The sequence below is a fragment of the Diadema antillarum genome, unplaced genomic scaffold, assembly GCF_040938485.1.
Source record: "Diadema antillarum isolate AM-2024a unplaced genomic scaffold, OU_Dant_1.0 seq00000015_RagTag, whole genome shotgun sequence".
NCBI classification, from domain to species: Eukaryota; Metazoa; Echinodermata; class Echinoidea; order Diadematoida; family Diadematidae; genus Diadema; species Diadema antillarum.
In genome coordinates this window covers 70,836-89,263 of record NW_027271135.1, presented here as the reverse complement: position 1 = coordinate 89,263, position 18,428 = coordinate 70,836, and the positions used below count along the sequence as shown (strand labels likewise).

General features: G+C 38.8%; 2 protein-coding genes across 2 annotated transcripts; both read right to left on the bottom strand.

Annotated features, from left to right (window-relative positions):
* Positions 1–1,515: 1,515 nt before the first annotated feature.
* Positions 1,516–8,111, bottom strand: LOC139725080 (UDP-glucuronosyltransferase 2C1-like). The gene is made up of 5 exons (XM_071636168.1): positions 7,198–8,111; positions 4,916–4,972; positions 3,973–4,138; positions 2,696–2,915; positions 1,516–2,224 (listed from the first exon to the last, which is right to left on the bottom strand). Exons 1-5 carry the CDS (start codon positions 8,098–8,100, stop codon positions 1,942–1,944), a joined length of 1,629 nt encoding a protein of 542 aa, XP_071492269.1. The 5' UTR covers positions 8,101–8,111; the 3' UTR covers positions 1,516–1,941.
* An 8,240-nt stretch (positions 8,112–16,351) lies between these two features.
* On the bottom strand, positions 16,352–17,266 carry LOC139725107 (UDP-glucuronosyltransferase 2C1-like). The gene has a single exon (XM_071636193.1). It carries the CDS (start codon positions 17,264–17,266, stop codon positions 16,352–16,354), a length of 915 nt encoding a protein of 304 aa, XP_071492294.1.
* Between the last annotated feature and the right edge of the window lie 1,162 nt (positions 17,267–18,428).

The window sequence follows — 18,428 nt, the reverse complement described above, 5'->3', positions numbered from 1 at the left end:
TTTGGCCCAGAGGCGCTGAGTTCCAATTTAAGGAATATCAATTTAGAAGAACGATTCAATTCGTCAAATAAAACTTGGTGAGTGTTACTCTGGCATAATAACCACCCCTTGCTCCTCGACTCACCATTTCACTGTGATTGTCAAACTTAAGATAGGCCTACAGTCCAACGTACATTACAATCCCGTAAGAATCGTATTGGAGACATTGCTTCGGATAAAAATCAATGTATAAAGAAACACGTAGCTATAGTACACACATTGTGCCATTTTGATTTCCTTGTCGTCCTTCATTTTGCATTCTTATAAGCAGCGATTTAAAAAACTGATAAGCAGGGTGACGAATTAACCAAGATGTCCTTGAGATAGGATAAGTTTACATATAAACATACACCAAAACAACGATATAATCACTTTAGTCGATATCGTCCAATTTTTAAGAACGTTATGGTTACTAGTATTTGAATAGTATAGGATAAACGGAAATGGCATCATTGTATCTTAGTATATTGATTCCGGTAATCGTTTGCGTATTACATGTACTCTATTTTGTGTTTGAACTGTCTTATCTTACTCCATAACTTGATTGCTTCTGATATATTAAACACCTTTTCGATAAGGTGGAAGTAACACTAAACGATCAAGAAATGTGTATTTTGTGCGCATTGTAATTGACGTCATAATATATTTCTAGAAAAAGTACGCAATTCCAGTTTAGTTCATCATATTTCTCTCAAATTTGCATTATTTTATTTAAATATGACATCATAAGAAAGCCAGATTAATTTTCATTACAATGACAACTAACTCGTTAACCCTATGCTTTCCTGGAATGCACAGCACGACTGAGTATTGGGGAAAAAAAACTTTCCGTTTCACATTTGCTTATTTGTTTGTGTCTTTAATAAAGTCGTCATTAAGTATCCACGATAGTTTCAGTCTTTTTTCTTCCATCCAGAAAAGCATGGTTGCAGGCCGTGAGAATCGTTGACATGTTATATCTCAGAATAATGTATCTTGATAAATGACAAAGTACGAAAGACAGAACACGATCTATAAAGAGATATAATTATTGACACTTTTCAAAGTTTACTTCCAATAACCAATGGATGCGAGATTTTAACATTATTATAATCATAGAAAATCAAAATCTGAATCTGAGATCATGCCAATCATGTTTTTATTGAAGTTGAACAAATTTAGTGGTACATGTATGATTATTGAGGGAAGACATTCAATTCAGAACGATTGGCTCGACATAATTTAAATATATTGATGCAATGATAACGATGCGTGTGGAGTAATCAAGTTGAATGACATCTCACCATACTGGTCTCAGACAAGACTATGAAGATTATAAGAGATTAGTTTACAAATGGTTGTCTTCTATGACATTTTGGATACATATACGAAATCTTAACCTGTAGTTTGGTATGTAATCTAAACACATTTATTGTACTGAAAATAAACCTTCTTACGTGATCTGTGTTTTAATTAGTTATTGTTGGTGTAAAAAAAATGAAAGTAAAAAAATCAACAACAACCCTTGCATACAAAAGAGTCATGTAGTGACTGTCAATGTTCTCAGTCATCCAGGTAAAGTATATCTCATGAACTATATCAGTAAATCTGGTCAACTGGACAGTTGACCAGATTTACTAATATAGTTCATGAGTCATGTAGTGACTTAATCACAACATAGGTGGTGGCTACCGATCTGTGTATTATAACATGCAAATGGGGAGACTGCTAGGGTATTCCCGGTATTGGTGCTCTTCAAAAGTGCAAAAAAAAAATGTTTTAAGGTGTATTTCAGTTGATACAACTATGTATGCCATGATGTATTGGACATACCATTGTTTGAACCTGTGGAAGAATCATTTTCGTTTCAAGATGTAAGTTATGTAGGTTCGGAAAGCAAAATAATGATACGGACAGTGCGTCCTAATCTGCCTTTACTTTCTGTCCTCGGTTTCTGGCACAGCAACATCGAGTCAACAACATAAAGAAACGGACAAACACATACATCATTAATAGGACTGATGCAATGATAACAGCTAGGACATCCAGGCAGTTTCGCGTGATGAAATTCAAGTCATTGGCCCTTGTACGTAGATGCGCCCCGCCAAACTTGACCACGTGCTCAATCCAAAATATGGCGCGGTCTAGCGGCTTCATGAGATCGTCTTGGAAGATGGCCGATGCTTTGGCTGCATTTGTCTTGTATCTGTACCAAGAAATCAACGAGAAATTTCGAGCTTTCATATTGATTTGGCCTTATCTATATCTCTTCTCAGACATATCATGTGACAGTTATGTCACTCAAGAAATCCACGCTTCCCTAATACAGCGTATGAAGCAGTGAGCATGACAAAAAAGGACTTTAGAATGAAACCAGTCATGCCATTACTTTGTCTTTGACCATCACTTATCTATAGATTACAATCTTTCTTAATTGATATTTGCATAAATGAACAAAAAGAAAAATGCTGACGAGATCTAACAAAGAAGTTACGTGTATATGTATGCATATATGTTTATAATATAAATACATGTATACAAATGTACAACCAAAATGAACACATAGAAACGGCCTAAAGTCGTTACGCCTGAGCAATGGCACTCCAGGCGACAGACTTCCAATTTCACTGAAATTCATTTCCTGGAACTGTGACTTCCTTTAAAAAAATCTCGTTACCTGGGATCATCCAGAACTTGTCGGACAGCTTTCCGAAACTTGTCTTCAGTGATTGTGCTCCTGTCAATGACCACCCCAAGCTCTCGGTCAGCAACCGCCGCGGCGTTGGCTGGCTGGTCGCCGAACAGGGGCATGATGACCATTGGTACCCCGAAGTATAGAGCCTCGTGCACACCCGCACTGCCACCGTGGTATATAAGAAGACGCGCCCTTGGGTGACCTAAAAACGAGTCAGTAGTTAGAAAGGTTTTTATCGGCAAAACTGACATGAAAAAACTGGGGTCTCCAATGTGAAAGATGCTTGCAAAGGAAAGAAGATTAACAAATAAAAATATTATGTGTCACGAACACTTTTTAGAGATAAGATGTAGGCCCCATAACTAATCTTACCTGAAATAAAACAATAATCATATCATTGTCACGGGACAAAACAGTCACTTCAAACATTGAAAAAAATTGAAAAGGCAACTAAGAGAGAATAAACAAAGGTGGTAATGTGTCTTTGTATGTCATTGTGGTATTAGAATCCTCAATATCAATGATTCATCCAAAATTTATGAGATGTCTTTCACTGTCTTTCTGGAAGGAATATTGAAAACAACTCACACACACACACACACACACACTCATCACTCACACTCACAAATACATTTACTCCTGGGCTTTGAACAGAATTAAGTGGTTGTAAGATTTCTCAATACAACGTTTGATCTAGAATCTGGTGATTGGTGACTCTTCGTCAGTGAAAAATAAATACATAATTATGACCGCCAAATCTTTAAACAAACTAGCATGGCATATATGCATAGGCCCTAGTCACTCTCATTCAGACACAAACGCAGAGAGACTGTGAGTTGAAACTTGATTGTATAATTAAGTTTTATATCACCCTCAGCAATTCCAGTTTCCACTCACACGGTAAATTTGCTTAATTAAAAACTTGATTTGGAGTTTGTTTCATTACAAATATTGTTTCAAATTAAGCAATCTCGGTATGTTGGAATGCCCGACCAGTTATTTTGCTCTTTTGTCCAATCTTCAAGAGTTTCTCAATTCACACGAGGATGGTAAATGAATTCATCACTCAACTGTACATACGAAACACTCAACATACGAAACACTCAACATGCGAGGCAAGGCAAAAACAATGCCATACAATATACCATATACACTGTACTCTGTGATAGGATACAAGTTATGAAAACAAAATTACGGGCAGCATTGTCGTATACAGTATAAAGAAGCCGTTAACTGATGTGTAAAACATGATGTCTCACCCAAGAGGTCACTCTGGGGTAACCAGTCCGAGATGAGTGTATTGTTTCCAAGGTTGGCCGGAGTAGGCCCGACATAGCGCCAGACAACTCTCTGCTTTAACTCGCTGAACACCTTGGCAATCGCGTTTGTCACACTTTTGTCTGATATCGAAGCGACCATCGATCCCTACGAAACGAACATTTGGAAATCGTTATAAAGGAGAGGTCAATTTCGTCGTCTTTATTTTCTTTATCTTCCTGTACTATTTACCAGAGTCCAAAGGAGAATCTCAGTTAGTCCTGCAGTACATGTATTAAATTCCTTTTAAAAAAGGGACAAGTACGGTCTGGAAATCAGTAATATAAAAAAATAAAATAAAAATATAATCATGCAATTAAGACCACGTCATTCCATGAACAATTAGCACATATTAATCTCAGCTTGTCGGGCATCAATTTCCCCCTTGATACTACACACAATTTATGGTTGGGCACATAAAACATTTACGAGTTCAACCTAACTGACATAATACCGTACAGGAACTTGAACGAGAAAAACTAACGTATACACTATGGATCGATGGATTGATCTAAGACATGAGAATGCCCATTTGTGGACATTTCTTTTTAAAGGAAAAAGTTAAAATTGTCCCTTCCCCGCGAATGAGTGTTTGAGACTTTGACTTTGTTTGTTATAGGATGTAGATTCTTGGCATACAGTGTACACTGTACTAAATCTAAATAAATGCGAGGATCTGCTAAAGTGTAAATAATACCATTTCTAATTTTGCCAAATAAAGTAGTATTTTGTCGAAATTAATTATCGTAAGTAAAATTCTTGTATATATAGGCCTACTGATTGCTTCATGCGCAAATCGATAAAAGTCACATTTGCATATTTTCACCACTACTTTTAAAAAGTATCTTTTCTATCTTTTTTTAAATATTAGAAATCATCCTTTACCAGGGTAAATATAATGAATCCATCTTCACCAGACCCTTCTATGAATGCCTCCAGTTTCTGTAGGAATGAAACAAAAAAGGCAAGTGAAAGAAATGATTATATAGGTTTTCCTATTCATTTTCCAACTTTTTTCATTCAATTTCACAAATTTTTACTTCAATTTCGTGGCGGGATGTCAGGAATAGACCAATCTTACTTTCAAATTCGTCTTTCGTCATTCATTTTTCACATAAAGTAGATTCAATTTAGTAATTTGGCATACATTTTCGTCATTTACAGTTCAAATTCGTCAGTCTCATTCGCAGCACTCAAAACAGCAGGATCGATTTTGTCTTTTTTCGATCATTTTCGTTAAATTTTCATTCACATTCGTCTCATATCTCTATCCGGTGTGATTTCCCAGTCATTCATGTATTTTTTTCTGTAACCGTTCACATTTCACATTCAGGAGTTAACATACACACAAGTGTCCCCCCCCCCCCCTCCCCCCCCCCACACACACACATAGAGAACCACAGATACAGACACACACACAAGCAATCCGAGTACACATGATACAAACAGACGTACCGTCCCGCATACGACAACATCTGGCTAATTTGAATGAAAAATTCATGAAATTGTGTGAACAAAAACGAATTTGATCTTCACATTCTGCGATCCGTCAGCGGGAGGGACGAATTTGAATGACAATATATTGACGATTTTGAATGCTATGTCTTCAAAATGTTTGACGAAAAACGAATTACAATGACAATTGACGAAACTGAAGTTAGGATTTGCATTCCACGTGCTTCTCGGGACGAAATTGAATAATAAATCTTTGAAATTGAATGACAAAAGTGCGAAAATGGATGGGAAAACCTATTTCATCAAGATATGCAAGCTTGGCAGTAAAGACCTCTGATCTCTGCACAATGTATTAAGAATGTCACGACGTTAGTATAGATAAGAGTATTATTTACTTTGTGGTCGGAAATACCTTGCTCTCTTGGCCTATTCTTAAAGTGCCCCATGACTCCCAGGAATTTTTTTTTCATTTTTTCTTGTTAACTAAATAATCATTAATTTTTCAGAGACCTCGTTTCCAACAAAAGGAAATGCGGATGAAATATAACATAATATAGGTTTTCCCATTCATTTTCGCACTTTTGTAATTCAATTTCAATGATTTATTATTCAATTTCGTCCCGAGAAGCACGTGGAACGCAAATCCTAACTTTAATTTCGTCAATTGTCATTGTAATTCGTTTTTGGAAAAACCTATATGAGTGAATGAATTTAAGTATATGATATTGGGGATTAAGTGTGTGCGTGTGTGTCTGATAATGCCCAGCGCCGGATGATGTCATTCTCTCTTATATGGTACATTACATTTATGTATGATGCAAGAACTTAAGCACGTGTTTAATCCTATTTGTTTGGTGTCACACGCCAGGATCGTGTTGTAATATCCAAACGTTGGTACGTACTATTATACTCTCTCGCTATTCGCTATGCAAAGAAATATGTTTTTATCAATTTAACGAAAACCAACATCAACTCTTTAACAACACATGCATTTAATAATTATTCTATATAGTGGAGTCTTTTTTCAGTTAAAGATCATAAACCTGTAGAGTCAAAAAAGAAACGGCAATTTCTAAATATTGTTTAAGAAGCATTAAGATCAACCTAAAAAATCACTTTGTTCATCAAATATTAACTTGAGAGAAAAGCTCATATTAAAGATATTCATGGAAATTTCAATCAAAATGGAAAAAAAAAACCACATACACACACACACACACACACACAAATTTTGGGATGGCTGGAACACGCCGAAAGGATCATACTTTAATTACAATGGAAAATTCATGCAGATCATACGCACTGTTTGACTATCTATAGAGCAACAATTTTATATCAGGATTAGAACAAAGGAGGATTGGCAATGACGATATCTGAACTAGCCGTTTTAGCCGGACAGATTCAAAGTGGTCAAGAGGACTCATTCGGACTCCTAAATATCGTCTGAAAAACGATAAGATAAAATTGAATGTCATGTAGAAATCTTAAGGTCAGGGCAAGATGCAGACAGCAGCAAAAATTTTGACGACGGAAAATTAACTAAATATTATGACTGTATCATTTATAAAGCCAATCATTTTCACTAAAAGGGAAATGAGTTAAAGTGATGATGGTGTATAGATGGTATTTTTTTGTAGCAAAAAGAAAGACTCTTACTTCCAATTCCTATTGGAAAATGTGAAATATGATATCATACAATGTACATAATATACCTGTGGCAGAGGCTTAACTAGTTTGATGGAATATCCAGCGACAGGAACCCAGTTTGGTGTGATGGGTCGGGCAGAGTCCAGTGCAAAAGTGGTGTGACACAACCAGAGATCGGCCCTCTGAAGCAGTTGCTTCGGACTAAGGTCTCTTCTGATGTCATACATCTCCTGCAGCCTGCCGATTGGCAGAGTTATAGTGAAATATTCGGTCAAGGGATGGATGGTGTATCGCGTCACATAATTTACTACTCGCTGCCAGAAGTTCATGTTGGATGGAAGACTAACAGCGAAGCTGTATGGGGTGTACGAGCTTGGGACGGGTATACCGAAAATGTCTTCGTTGAAAGTAGGAGTGCGTCGGGTTCCTGTGACTATAGTCAAAGATACATTCAGGTAAGCACTAATGAGAGAGTCGCAAGCTTCTATCACCGGTGAGGAAAGCACCATATCAAACTTTTTCATCTTCAGCTTTTGCAAAGTTTCCTCATGTCGGAACAGTTCGTAGCAACCAAAGTTCATATGACTGTAAAAATCCCCCATCTTCATGACCATCTGCGAAATGGTCCAATTCGAGTAACTGTCCATTGCATCTGTCATGTCTCTCCTTACCGCGGCTAGTTCCTCATCGGATTTCGAGTTTGGGTAAGTGATGTTGTCGGTGTAAGAGCCTTCTAGCATGCCAGCCGTTCCCCGCCTGTCAAGGAGCAGGAAAGTGACTTCATGTCCTCGTAGTACCAGTTCTCTGGAAATCGTGCTCAGTCCCATATAGTGACTCCTGGTGCTGGCCAGGGAGGTGGCGGGAAGCAAAAATCTGGCAGCTTGAATGAGAGGTCCATGTGCTAGGAATGCACAAACAACGAGTAAGAACGGCCGAAACCAGAGACTCGACGGAGAAACTCCAGCCATCTTCACTCTGACTGTGTTGCAGACTACATATAGATAGTGGCAGTGCAGAAGATCCAGCATGCTACAAATGAATGTTTCATGATAAGATCAAAGTCCACTTCCCTTATATAGTGCCTACGGGAGGCTATCAAATCAAGGAGCTTCAAAGCTCCTTGATCAAATGTGTGCGTGTTTTTTTCTTTCTTTCTTCTGATTCAGGTGATGGTTTCATCATGTGTAGTGTACTTACTAGTACTTCATAATATATGAGCACAAGAGTGTGCCTATTATTTGCTATAGCGCACTTTCTGTTCACTGTTCCTGTGACCCATGTGAGTACCTTGAACTCATGAACAAACAAAACTAGATTGAGGTAGACGGGTCCGTTTGCATCGTCAACAGTATCTAAGCATTGTCTCCGTGATAGTAAATACATCAAATCAGTCCAAAATGGTTTCTCGTGAACTGTCGTGAAAACTCTATAATTGAGCCTCAACCTAATTAACAAAAGCTTCTGAGCAGAAATACAGAATGTTGTCAGGCGAGTATAGGCCTACATAACGGGGCATATTGGCAGATCACAATTCTATATAGCGGGAATTGTATTGTCTTTCTGAAATTTCTGCATAAAAAAAATCAAAATACCAAAAAGAGTACCCCATATATCTACTGTCCTATAGTTTCGATCAATCATTTGGTGTTTCATTTGACGCTAAATGCGGATAAAAAATCTCCTACTGCCGAACATAACAATATAAAATGTGGTTAAGTTATCTTGTTATTTCGTAATGTATTGTATCAAATCACGAAAGTGGCGCGAAATGAAATCACAAGTCTCATAGATCTTGGGTGGTATATTTGCGTTTGAATTCGCGCGTTGATACACATCGGTATAATATCCCTTTGCAAGCACAGCACTGGGAAAAAGCAAGCAAACAAAAAGTAACTGAGAAATGACCAAATGCAAGAATAAAATACAACATACAAACACACACACACACACACACACACACCCACAAACGCACATACAAAAAGCAACACAAAAACAATTACAATAACGGCATTCATCAGTATGTCCCATGGCAGCGAAAATATATGTGAATCGTAAATTATCGTACCAACACTTACAAAAATAAACGTCTTCCTTGCGATATCATACAGTATTGTTTATATACAGGTGTACCTTTATATCACGACGTTGCAAACCCCACATATAAAAAAAAAGATGACTCACTGCACAGCGTAAGCAGAGAGATGGACAAGCCTATAAAGACGGCAGAAGATGACCTTGTTATCTCAGTTAGCTAATCGAAGATAAGACAATTGTCATGATGACAACGCATTTTCAAACCGCAAATTCTCACAAAACGTCACCAACAGTAACTAATTGGACCCAGTATCAATGTGAAAACAAAAGAAAAACTTTGAAGAAAACCAGAAATCATCAGCGGAAAACGGAGTTTCGATGTTGATAAAAGTCATGAGGCCGTCTGGGACATAGAATAAGATCGTTATGTTTACAGACTGTGACCAGGGAGGTGGAAGAGAGGCCCTTGACTTCATGCGCACTCTATCCAGGGGCATGCACAGTATGCTTTATATATACGTGCTCCTTGCCTCATGTGGATACTTTATTTACACATTACGTGTATATCTCAATAATGTGGGTCGGTACTCGCGTACCATGACCTACAGGAAGTTATGGAGAATGTTTGAATGGAAGAAGGGTGTAGGCCTACGGATGGGAGGGAGGGATGGTGGTGGTGGCGGCGGCGGCGGTGGTGGTGGTGGTGGTGTGTGTGTGTTTGTGCGGGGGTAGGGGGTAGGAGGGGTGTGGGCGGGGCATCACCTCCTTGTGTCAGTTGCAGCCCAGTACCTCTGATGCATCCACTTCAAGACGCATTGTTCAGAGTGGACCTATAGGATCAGTGGTTGGCTGAATCGGGTACGAAAATAAGATAAGTACAAATACATTTTGTCTCTCCCACGTAACGCGAAATAACAGCCCCATGATCTCAAGGACCCCCCCCCCCTCCCCATCGTCAGCATGGCGTCGGGTAACCTGAGAAACCACGTGTCCTCCTATAGGTCAAACTACATGTATCATGATTTGTTTCCTCACGAGTAATCTACCTCAAGATTTGTGTAAGAATACCACCTACTACGTATATCACTGCGGCCCTTTAACTATACACCCTCATGCATTTTCCTCACTACAAGTTTGGGCCTTAAAGGTCCAGTTTACCTTTGGGAGTAGTGATTTTCAAAATGTTCAAGATATTACATTTGATGCATATGTGTCGGTCTGTTGTATCACAAAACATCCTACCCCCATATAAAACTTTCGCAACAAAGCCTAAAATATAAGGAGATATCAGTATTTTTCTCAGTAAACCGTATAACTGTAGACGGTTTAATCCGGAAGCTTTCTTATTAGAACTATTGTTCACATTTTGTGTATCTAACAAGACTTAACATCGATTATACGGATTCATTTTTTTACAGTGGTTGTTTCTATCCCTAACTCACATTTTAGAACTATTTTGAAGCACTAATGCTGGGTTTTTGTTTCATCTGCAAATGGTAAATTATGCCTTTCATAAAAATTGGTTCATTTTTTAATGATATGCAATAATTTTGAAAACCAAAATATTTTTGGTTTACAGGGATTAATTTCCTATTTATAGGGACAACTATACGCTTGGACATTATGCGTGCCATGAATTTTCGAAGCTATTTCACTGCAAATGCATCCTACTAAGCTTAGACCGCTACCTCTAAAGAATTAGTAATACATGTATACCCTATTCTTTTTTTTATATTGTAGACCCCATACCAAAAAAGTTATCCAGCTCTTTCACAGAGAGCCCAGAAAACACATAACTTTTTCGGAACGTTTCATCAGTTTTTTTTTCCACACGTCTTCATCTAAAACGGCCGTTTTTTTAAACGTATACAACGTCAAAGTTTGGACTTAGTGGGAGGATGTTGTAAAACAACTTAATAATCCACAGCAACGCCCAGTCATGTGTGCCCTATGTCATCAATATTCTATAATACAAATCATAAACTTAGTATCTGTTTGGGTATGTGTGTGTGTGTGCGTGCGTGTGTGCGTGTAAACATACACACTATGTACAAGGAGTCACTCCGGGGTAAACACACATTGGCTTTGTGTTGAAGATTTGTGTGTGATATGTTATGAATAGTACACAAGTACATTTCGCATGTAAACAAATCTTGCATATTATATATTATATATATTTATTTATTTATTTATTTATTTATTTATTTATTTATTTATATGTATAATACTTAATGTTCTATATATTTATCCATTCATTTGTATCATTTCACAAAGCACCTTTCAAAAAGTGCAAAACGAAAAAAAAAAAAAACCCAGTACGCGCAAGCACATCGGCTGTCTGACTGGTCTCCCACACAACTCATGACTGTTTTATATAAGAAACAAAAACAAAAACAAAAGAGAAAGAGAAAGAATCATGGGATTTTGCTCTTTAAGAAGCGTTATGCTGCTGCTGGAAATATCCCTAAGGTTGTTTCCGTCATGGGATTCTTTCCTTCCTTCTGTACAGAAAAATTTCATCATTTGGGGGTGGGGTGGGTCATGTGGGATGTACTCTTGTGTGGCTTTGACCCCTACGGCATATAAAGCACAGTGTCCATGATTGGGGAGTTTATACTTTCCCAGCGGCTTTCAGGAAACCAGCAGGAAATATTGAAAAAAAAAGTATCTGATCACAGGATCGTTGGCCTGAATCACTTGATCACCTTTCTCTTCCAGCTGTCATACTCTAAGAGTATAGGTTCATAGAATGTCTCTACAATGTAGTCATCCCATCTTTTGACGTCTATAGCTTTAGTTGATTATGTAGCGCATATTTCCCATGCATTCATTCAATTAAAAAAAAAAATATATGAAGTCATATTCAATTTTTGCGTCTCGTCTGACTCTCTCGTGTCACTGATTACCAGTATAGATCTAATCAAGTCAACTGGGACGGGTTGCGGTACATCTCGCGTGCAAGTACGGACATTAAGCACACACATAATATAGTATACATGTACAGACATATGATAAAATATATAGCACACATATCTCGTTTATATGATTGTATGACTTGGAATGGTCCTTTGATGAGCCAGCCAAAATACGCACAGCAAAATTGTATGAGCCTATAGAGCAAATGTTTTCCAAACACTTAAATTTCCGAAACTGTGGAACACAGAAATTAAACACTGATGGAAACCTTCGGAACAAAGACACAAAGGCAATGGCAATTCAATACAATTTATTTTCCAATTACGTATTCAGGAAAATTGACCTGTTGCTTTATCGTAATGTTACATAATATAATACGCAATTTCTATTTCAAGTGACCATCCTAACATACATTGTATAGCATAAATGAATTATCTATGACTTTGTTTTTGATTGGAGTGTAAAGCAGTGAACGTGCATTGTGTGTCAAATCATATTCTTCCATGTCTAGATGTGTGCATGGTTACTTATTTCGTGCAAGTAAGTGGAAAGTGTGTACTGTTATAAGCTGTTATTCAAGTTTCCATACATTCAGAACACGCCCCATCGTAAAGATTTTGAAGTGTATGTATACATGTATTTTTATTTTCTCTAGAATCTGATTTGTGCGTGTGTGTGTATGTGTGTGTGTGTGTGCGCGCGCGCGCTATATTTTGAGGGTGCGGAATGCGAATCTGCTTTCTGGAAAAGAACATACATTTCAAATTTTGCAGTACTGAAGTGTAATGAAAGTGACTACATCCAAAGATTCAGACATACGATACCCGTTCAGATCACAAGGATGCTCCAAAATAGCCGTTGCCATTTCAATGCTTGAATTATCTGAAACTAACGTAGTTTTACATATTAAATCAATCCGTGTAAAAAACATGATGGAAATATTTTAGGTTTGGATAACGCTCGCAAATTGAAAAAGTTCACATCTCACTTCAGAGGAGAACACAAACAGCTAAGTATATGAAAAAGAAGACAGCTGGGAAAAGAGAGCATTTTTTTTTTTTTTTTTTGGCATGGACAATCTTGCGACACAGAGACAGTTTCAATTGTGGAGTAGTTAAAGAACTCCGTGTCCTGTTAAGGGGGTATCTCACTGTGCAGACGCGAACATTCGTCGCTCATTGAGATACCCCCTGTAGGGGGTTTAGTACATTTGTATTGCAAAGTTCTTGTCGCAAAGGTTTTTTCAACATGTTCAAAATTTCACTGCGACAAGAAAAATGTTCTCGAAAATGAATACAGCGAGTTCGAGCCCATATTGAGTCTTACTGAGCAATGCTGCGTTTTTCGTTAAAAAACTCTGTCTCGCACAGATTGAGGCCCTGTGTGTCACGTGTGTGAGAGAGGCACAACCCGCTCCATTCACAGTAAATAACACAGGGTGCATAACTTGGAAGTACCTGTACCGCCTCCTGTATACAACAACTGGGTCCCATGGAATAATAATAATAATAATAATAATAATAATAATAATAACAATAACAATAACAATACAGGGTATACTCTAATGCGCCAAGTCCACATAACTAACGAGCTCAATGGAAGACCAACTACATTGTATTGCAGGTGAGTATGGGCTATCCAGCCAGCCAAGTCAGATGAAAAATGAATATAAACAAAGATACAAATAAATAAACAAACAAACAAACAAACAAACAAACAGGAAGAGAATAGCTCACAAAGACAGATGATGACGGACTGTCTGTCTTGATCGAAGCCATCTCTCTCCTACAGGTAATGCTATGCCACCTCCTATTGTTCGGGAGAATCCAGTGCTGCTGAGACACAGGCAGTCTCGCTCTACAAAGGGCACAGAAAGACTTCCGGATCTCCAGCAGATGGGAGAGCTATGGAGCAGACGTAGGCAGTCTGAGCTTAGTGTAATTACCAAGAACTTTCCTTACAAAGAGATTGTGAAGACGAATCTATACTCGGCATCAAGAAAAGCCATCTTTGTTTTGAGGATGATGGTAGAGAGATAAAGTGAAACGCAGGCCGCAGATCTTGATGTGTCCCTCATTGACTAATGGCCAAGACTTTTCACCGAGGCAAGCACGCACCGACGGTTGATATGATAACTATCAGCATTAGATATTGATGCCCCTACCCACCCCTATTATGTAGAACTTATCAAAAACGTGAATTGTCACTCACAGGTCAGATACAGTGGAGTATAAAGCATGTATCGGTGAGGACGGAAGTACAATATAAGACAAAGTTGCATCATGCCGCCAAACTTGATTTCATTATTGTACATAATATTTATAGTGATCGAGGGGTTTTCTGTCGGGAAATCTCATAATCTTCGATGTAACGATACCGTCATCATGACGGATTCCGAGCAGAAACTAAATAGGAACCTATAGGAACTCAATGTTGTAGTGGAGAAAAGTAAAAGGCGAGAAGGGCCTAGACGAAAGTCAACCCATCATACTCGTATCTGAATCCATTGAAGATGTCATCTCATCATTCTGCTCTATGAGTAAACCATTGTGGAGATGGTAAACGTTGGCTCTCACACCCGTAGACGTTGAGTTGCATTCCCGTGAATGAGGGAGCGAAAAGTCAGTGCGCTTGTTCACCTCATCCAAGCACACGTTCAGCATTTACAAACTCATAGAGGCGACGGCTGACAGAACAATCCTGTCAATCTACTGAGAAAATCATCCGCAGCTATGGAATACTGCGAGCATCCTCTTATCTGCACCTGACTAGACCCTTATAAAGAGATTTGTATGTCACAACCAATATGATAAAAAAGGGATGGAGAACAGAGTCAAGTTCACCCTACTTTTCCCTTTGTGTGAGTGCGGAAGAAGAACGGGACTATTCATATACGCTTCTTCATGCACCTGTCATGGATTATTGGGCTCTTAACAGTCGAATATCTCTGATCGTCAGTCGATCCCGTGCAGTCAGGATGATCTCAACAGCCTCGGAGAGAACGCATGGCTCTCTACACTCGTTTAAAGAGACCTCTGGATGATTTTCAGATTTTTACATTTGAACAACTATATTAGTTGTACTTAGGACAGAGTTTCAGAATTGTCGATAATTAAGATGAAGAATAAGAATATTTTCAAAATTTAGAACAAATTGCAATGAACAAGGATGGTGACATGGCAGAGTCACCATAAGAATGCATGAGTTGGGGCTCAAGGAAGCAGAACAAAAGAAGAAGGCATGCATAGATTATACACAGGTGAACTCGAAAGCAAGCGGTATTGTATAATGGAATTACACTGCCTGATATCTGAAATATGTGAACCTCCTATGTCATCATTTTTGCTCAGTGTAATTTGTTTAAGGTTTTTCAAAGTATTGTTTCTCTGCTCAAGAACCACAATAAAGTCCATAAATCTATGCATGGAGTTGTCGATTTATGTACTATATGATGTGAAATTATGAAAATCGTCTGAAATGTCCCTTTAGGCTGCGTTCACATAGAAGTATTCGGTATTCGGTATTCGGTATTCGCTATTCGGGCACCGAGTACACCATCACCCGCACCGTCAACTCACCATCCCATGCAGTGAGGATTTCTTCCTCCTACATCCCAGCAAATCTTATTTACAATTTCTAAACTGCATCAGAATGTCAGTCTACATGCTTATTTTTGCTAAAGGGCAAATCCAGACCAAAATTGCCATTATTTCATAAACGAGAGACGGTATACGCTGCAAGAAAATCGAAGAAGCTCGATTCCCACTTTGCTATACTTTTCGCAGCTATTCGGTACTTTCGAATAGTGCCCTCTTATGTGAAGCGGTGTGAGGAAATCCTATCGTTCGATTCAAGCTATTCGCGTGCCCTCGAAAACGAGCCCCGAATACCCGAATAGTATACTTCTATGTGAACGCAGCCTTAAGGAAGAGGACAGAAGAACTGCCAGAGATTTTTTGTTTTCACTTCATGAATGGCCGCCCATTCTTTGGACTAAGGAATGCACCTGTTGCATTCCAGCCGTCAGAGTGCACGCACTCACGCCTGTGTGACGCCACTGGGGGATGGTTGAGATGCGCTGCACTGATGTCAATTTTGACAACGGAAAATGAACCTAATTTCATGTATAATCATACATAAAGCCAATGATTTCCACCATATACAAGGAAAATGAGTAACCGTGATGATGGTGGATAGATAGTATTTTTATATGTAGAAATGACCCTTGATTCGGGGCATGATCTGAACACCTACAGGAAAATGTGAAATTTATCTCGATACCTGTGGCAGAGGCTTAACTGGTTTGGTGGTATATCCCGCTATAGGAACCCAGTTTGGTGTAATGGGTCGGGCAGAGTCCAATGCAAAAGTGGTGTGACACAACCAGAGATCGGCCCTCTGAAGCAGTTGCTTCGGACTAAGGTCTCTTCTGATGTCATACATCTCCTGCAGCCTGCCAACTGGCAGAGTTATAGTGAAATACTCAATCACGGGATGAATTGTGTATCGTGTTACAAAATTGGCCAACCGCTGCCGGAAGTTCATGTTGGCTGGGAGCTGAAGAGCGAAGCTGTATGGGGTGTACGAGCTTGGGACGGGTATGCCGAAGACGTCTTCGTTGAAAGTCGGACTTCGTCGGGTTCCTGTGACTATAGCTAAGGATACATCCAGGTAAGCACTGATCACAGCGTCACAAGCATCTACCACAGGAAAGGAGAGCACCATATCAAACTTTTTCATCTTTAGCTTTTGCAAGGTTTCCTCATGCTGGAAAACTTCGTAGCAACCAAAGTGAAGATTATCGTAAAATTCCGAAATCTTCTTGACAATCTGCGAAATGGTCCAATTCGAGTAACTGTCCATTGTATCTGTCATGTCTCTCCTTATCGCGGCTAGTTCCTCATCGGATTTCGAGTTCGGGTAGATGATGAGGTCGGTATAAGAGCCTTCTAGCATGCCAGCCGTTCCCCGCCTGTCAAGGAGCAGGAAAGTGACTTCATGTCCTCGTAGTACCAGTTCTCTTGTGATCGTGCTTAGTCCCATATAGTGACTCTTGGTGCTGGCCAGGGAGGTAGCGGGAAGCAAAAATCTGGCAGCTTGAATGAAAGGTCCATGTGCTAGGAATGTAAAAACAACGAGTAAGAACGGCCGAAACCAGAGACTCGACGGAGAAACTCCAGCCATCTTCGCTCTGACTGTGTTGCAGACTAGAAAGATAGTGGCAGTGCAGAAGATCCAGCATGCTACAAAATGTTTCCACATAACAATAAGTTCAAAGTTCACTTCCTTTATAGGGCCTACGGGAGGCTATGTGTGCTTGTAATTTCTTTTCTTCTTCTGTAGGTGATGGTTTCATCATGTGAAGTGCACTTCAAAGTATTTGAGGGGAAGAGTGCGCTATTATAATTCATATCCACATTAATCATACCAGCGATATATTTGTGATAGCGCACTTTCTGTTCACTGTTCCTGTGTCCAATTATTGCCTTGAGCTCAAGAACAAACAGAACTAGATTGAGGTAGACGGGTCCGATAATTTGCATTATCGACAGTTTCTTAGCATTGCCTCTGTGATAGTATACATAAAACCAGTGCAAAAATGGTTTCATGTGCATGAACTGTCGGGAAACCCTATTGAGCCTCAAAGTAATTGACAAGAGCTTCTGAGTATTCCCACATTAATATTGTCAGGCGAGTAAGCCTACATAACGGGGCATATCATTGGAACAGATCACAATTCTGTACATAGTGGGAATTGTAATTGTCTTCCTGAAATTTCTGCGTATCATAAAATACAAAAAAGTTGGTACTCTATATATCTATTATTGACGTATAGTTTTGATCAATTATTTGGTGCTTTATTTGACACTATATGCGAAAAATAATCCCCCATTGGAGAACATAACAATATAAAATGTGGTTAAGTTATCTTGTTATTTCGTAACCAAATATAGTGTATCAAATCACGACAAGACTTGTCAAGTCGAAGTGCCGCGAAATGAAATCACAAGTCTTACGGATCTTGGGTGGTATATTTGCGTTTGAATTCGCGCGTTGATCCACACCGGTAAAATACCTCTTTGCAAACACAGCACTTGGAAAAAGCAAGCAAACAAAACACAAAGTAAGTGAGAAGCGACCAAATGCAAGAATAAGATACCACACACAAACACACACATCCACAAAACAACAACACAAAAGCAATTACAATAACGGCATTCATCACTGTTCTTATAAATGATCGTACCAACACGTACAGTCAGAAAAAAGAACGTCTTCTTTGCGATATCATACACAGTTAATATTTAAGTGTACCTTTATACCACGACTTTGCAAACCCCACATA

Excerpts from the sequence above, each read along its gene's own strand:
- LOC139725080 (XM_071636168.1), bottom strand. The coding sequence starts at position 8,100 with ATGGCTGGAGTTTCTCCGTCGAGTCTCTGGTTTCGGCCGTTCTTACTC. Across the intron at positions 4,973-7,197 it reads TAGTTAAGCCTCTGCCACAG|AAACTGGAGGCATTCATAGA; the intron begins GTATATTATGTA and ends TCATTCCTACAG. Across the intron at positions 2,225-2,695 it reads CAAGTTCTGGATGATCCCAG|ATACAAGACAAATGCAGCCA; the intron begins GTAACGAGATTT and ends TTCTTGGTACAG.
- LOC139725107 (XM_071636193.1), bottom strand. The coding sequence starts at position 17,266 with ATGGCTGGAGTTTCTCCGTCGAGTCTCTGGTTTCGGCCGTTCTTACTC.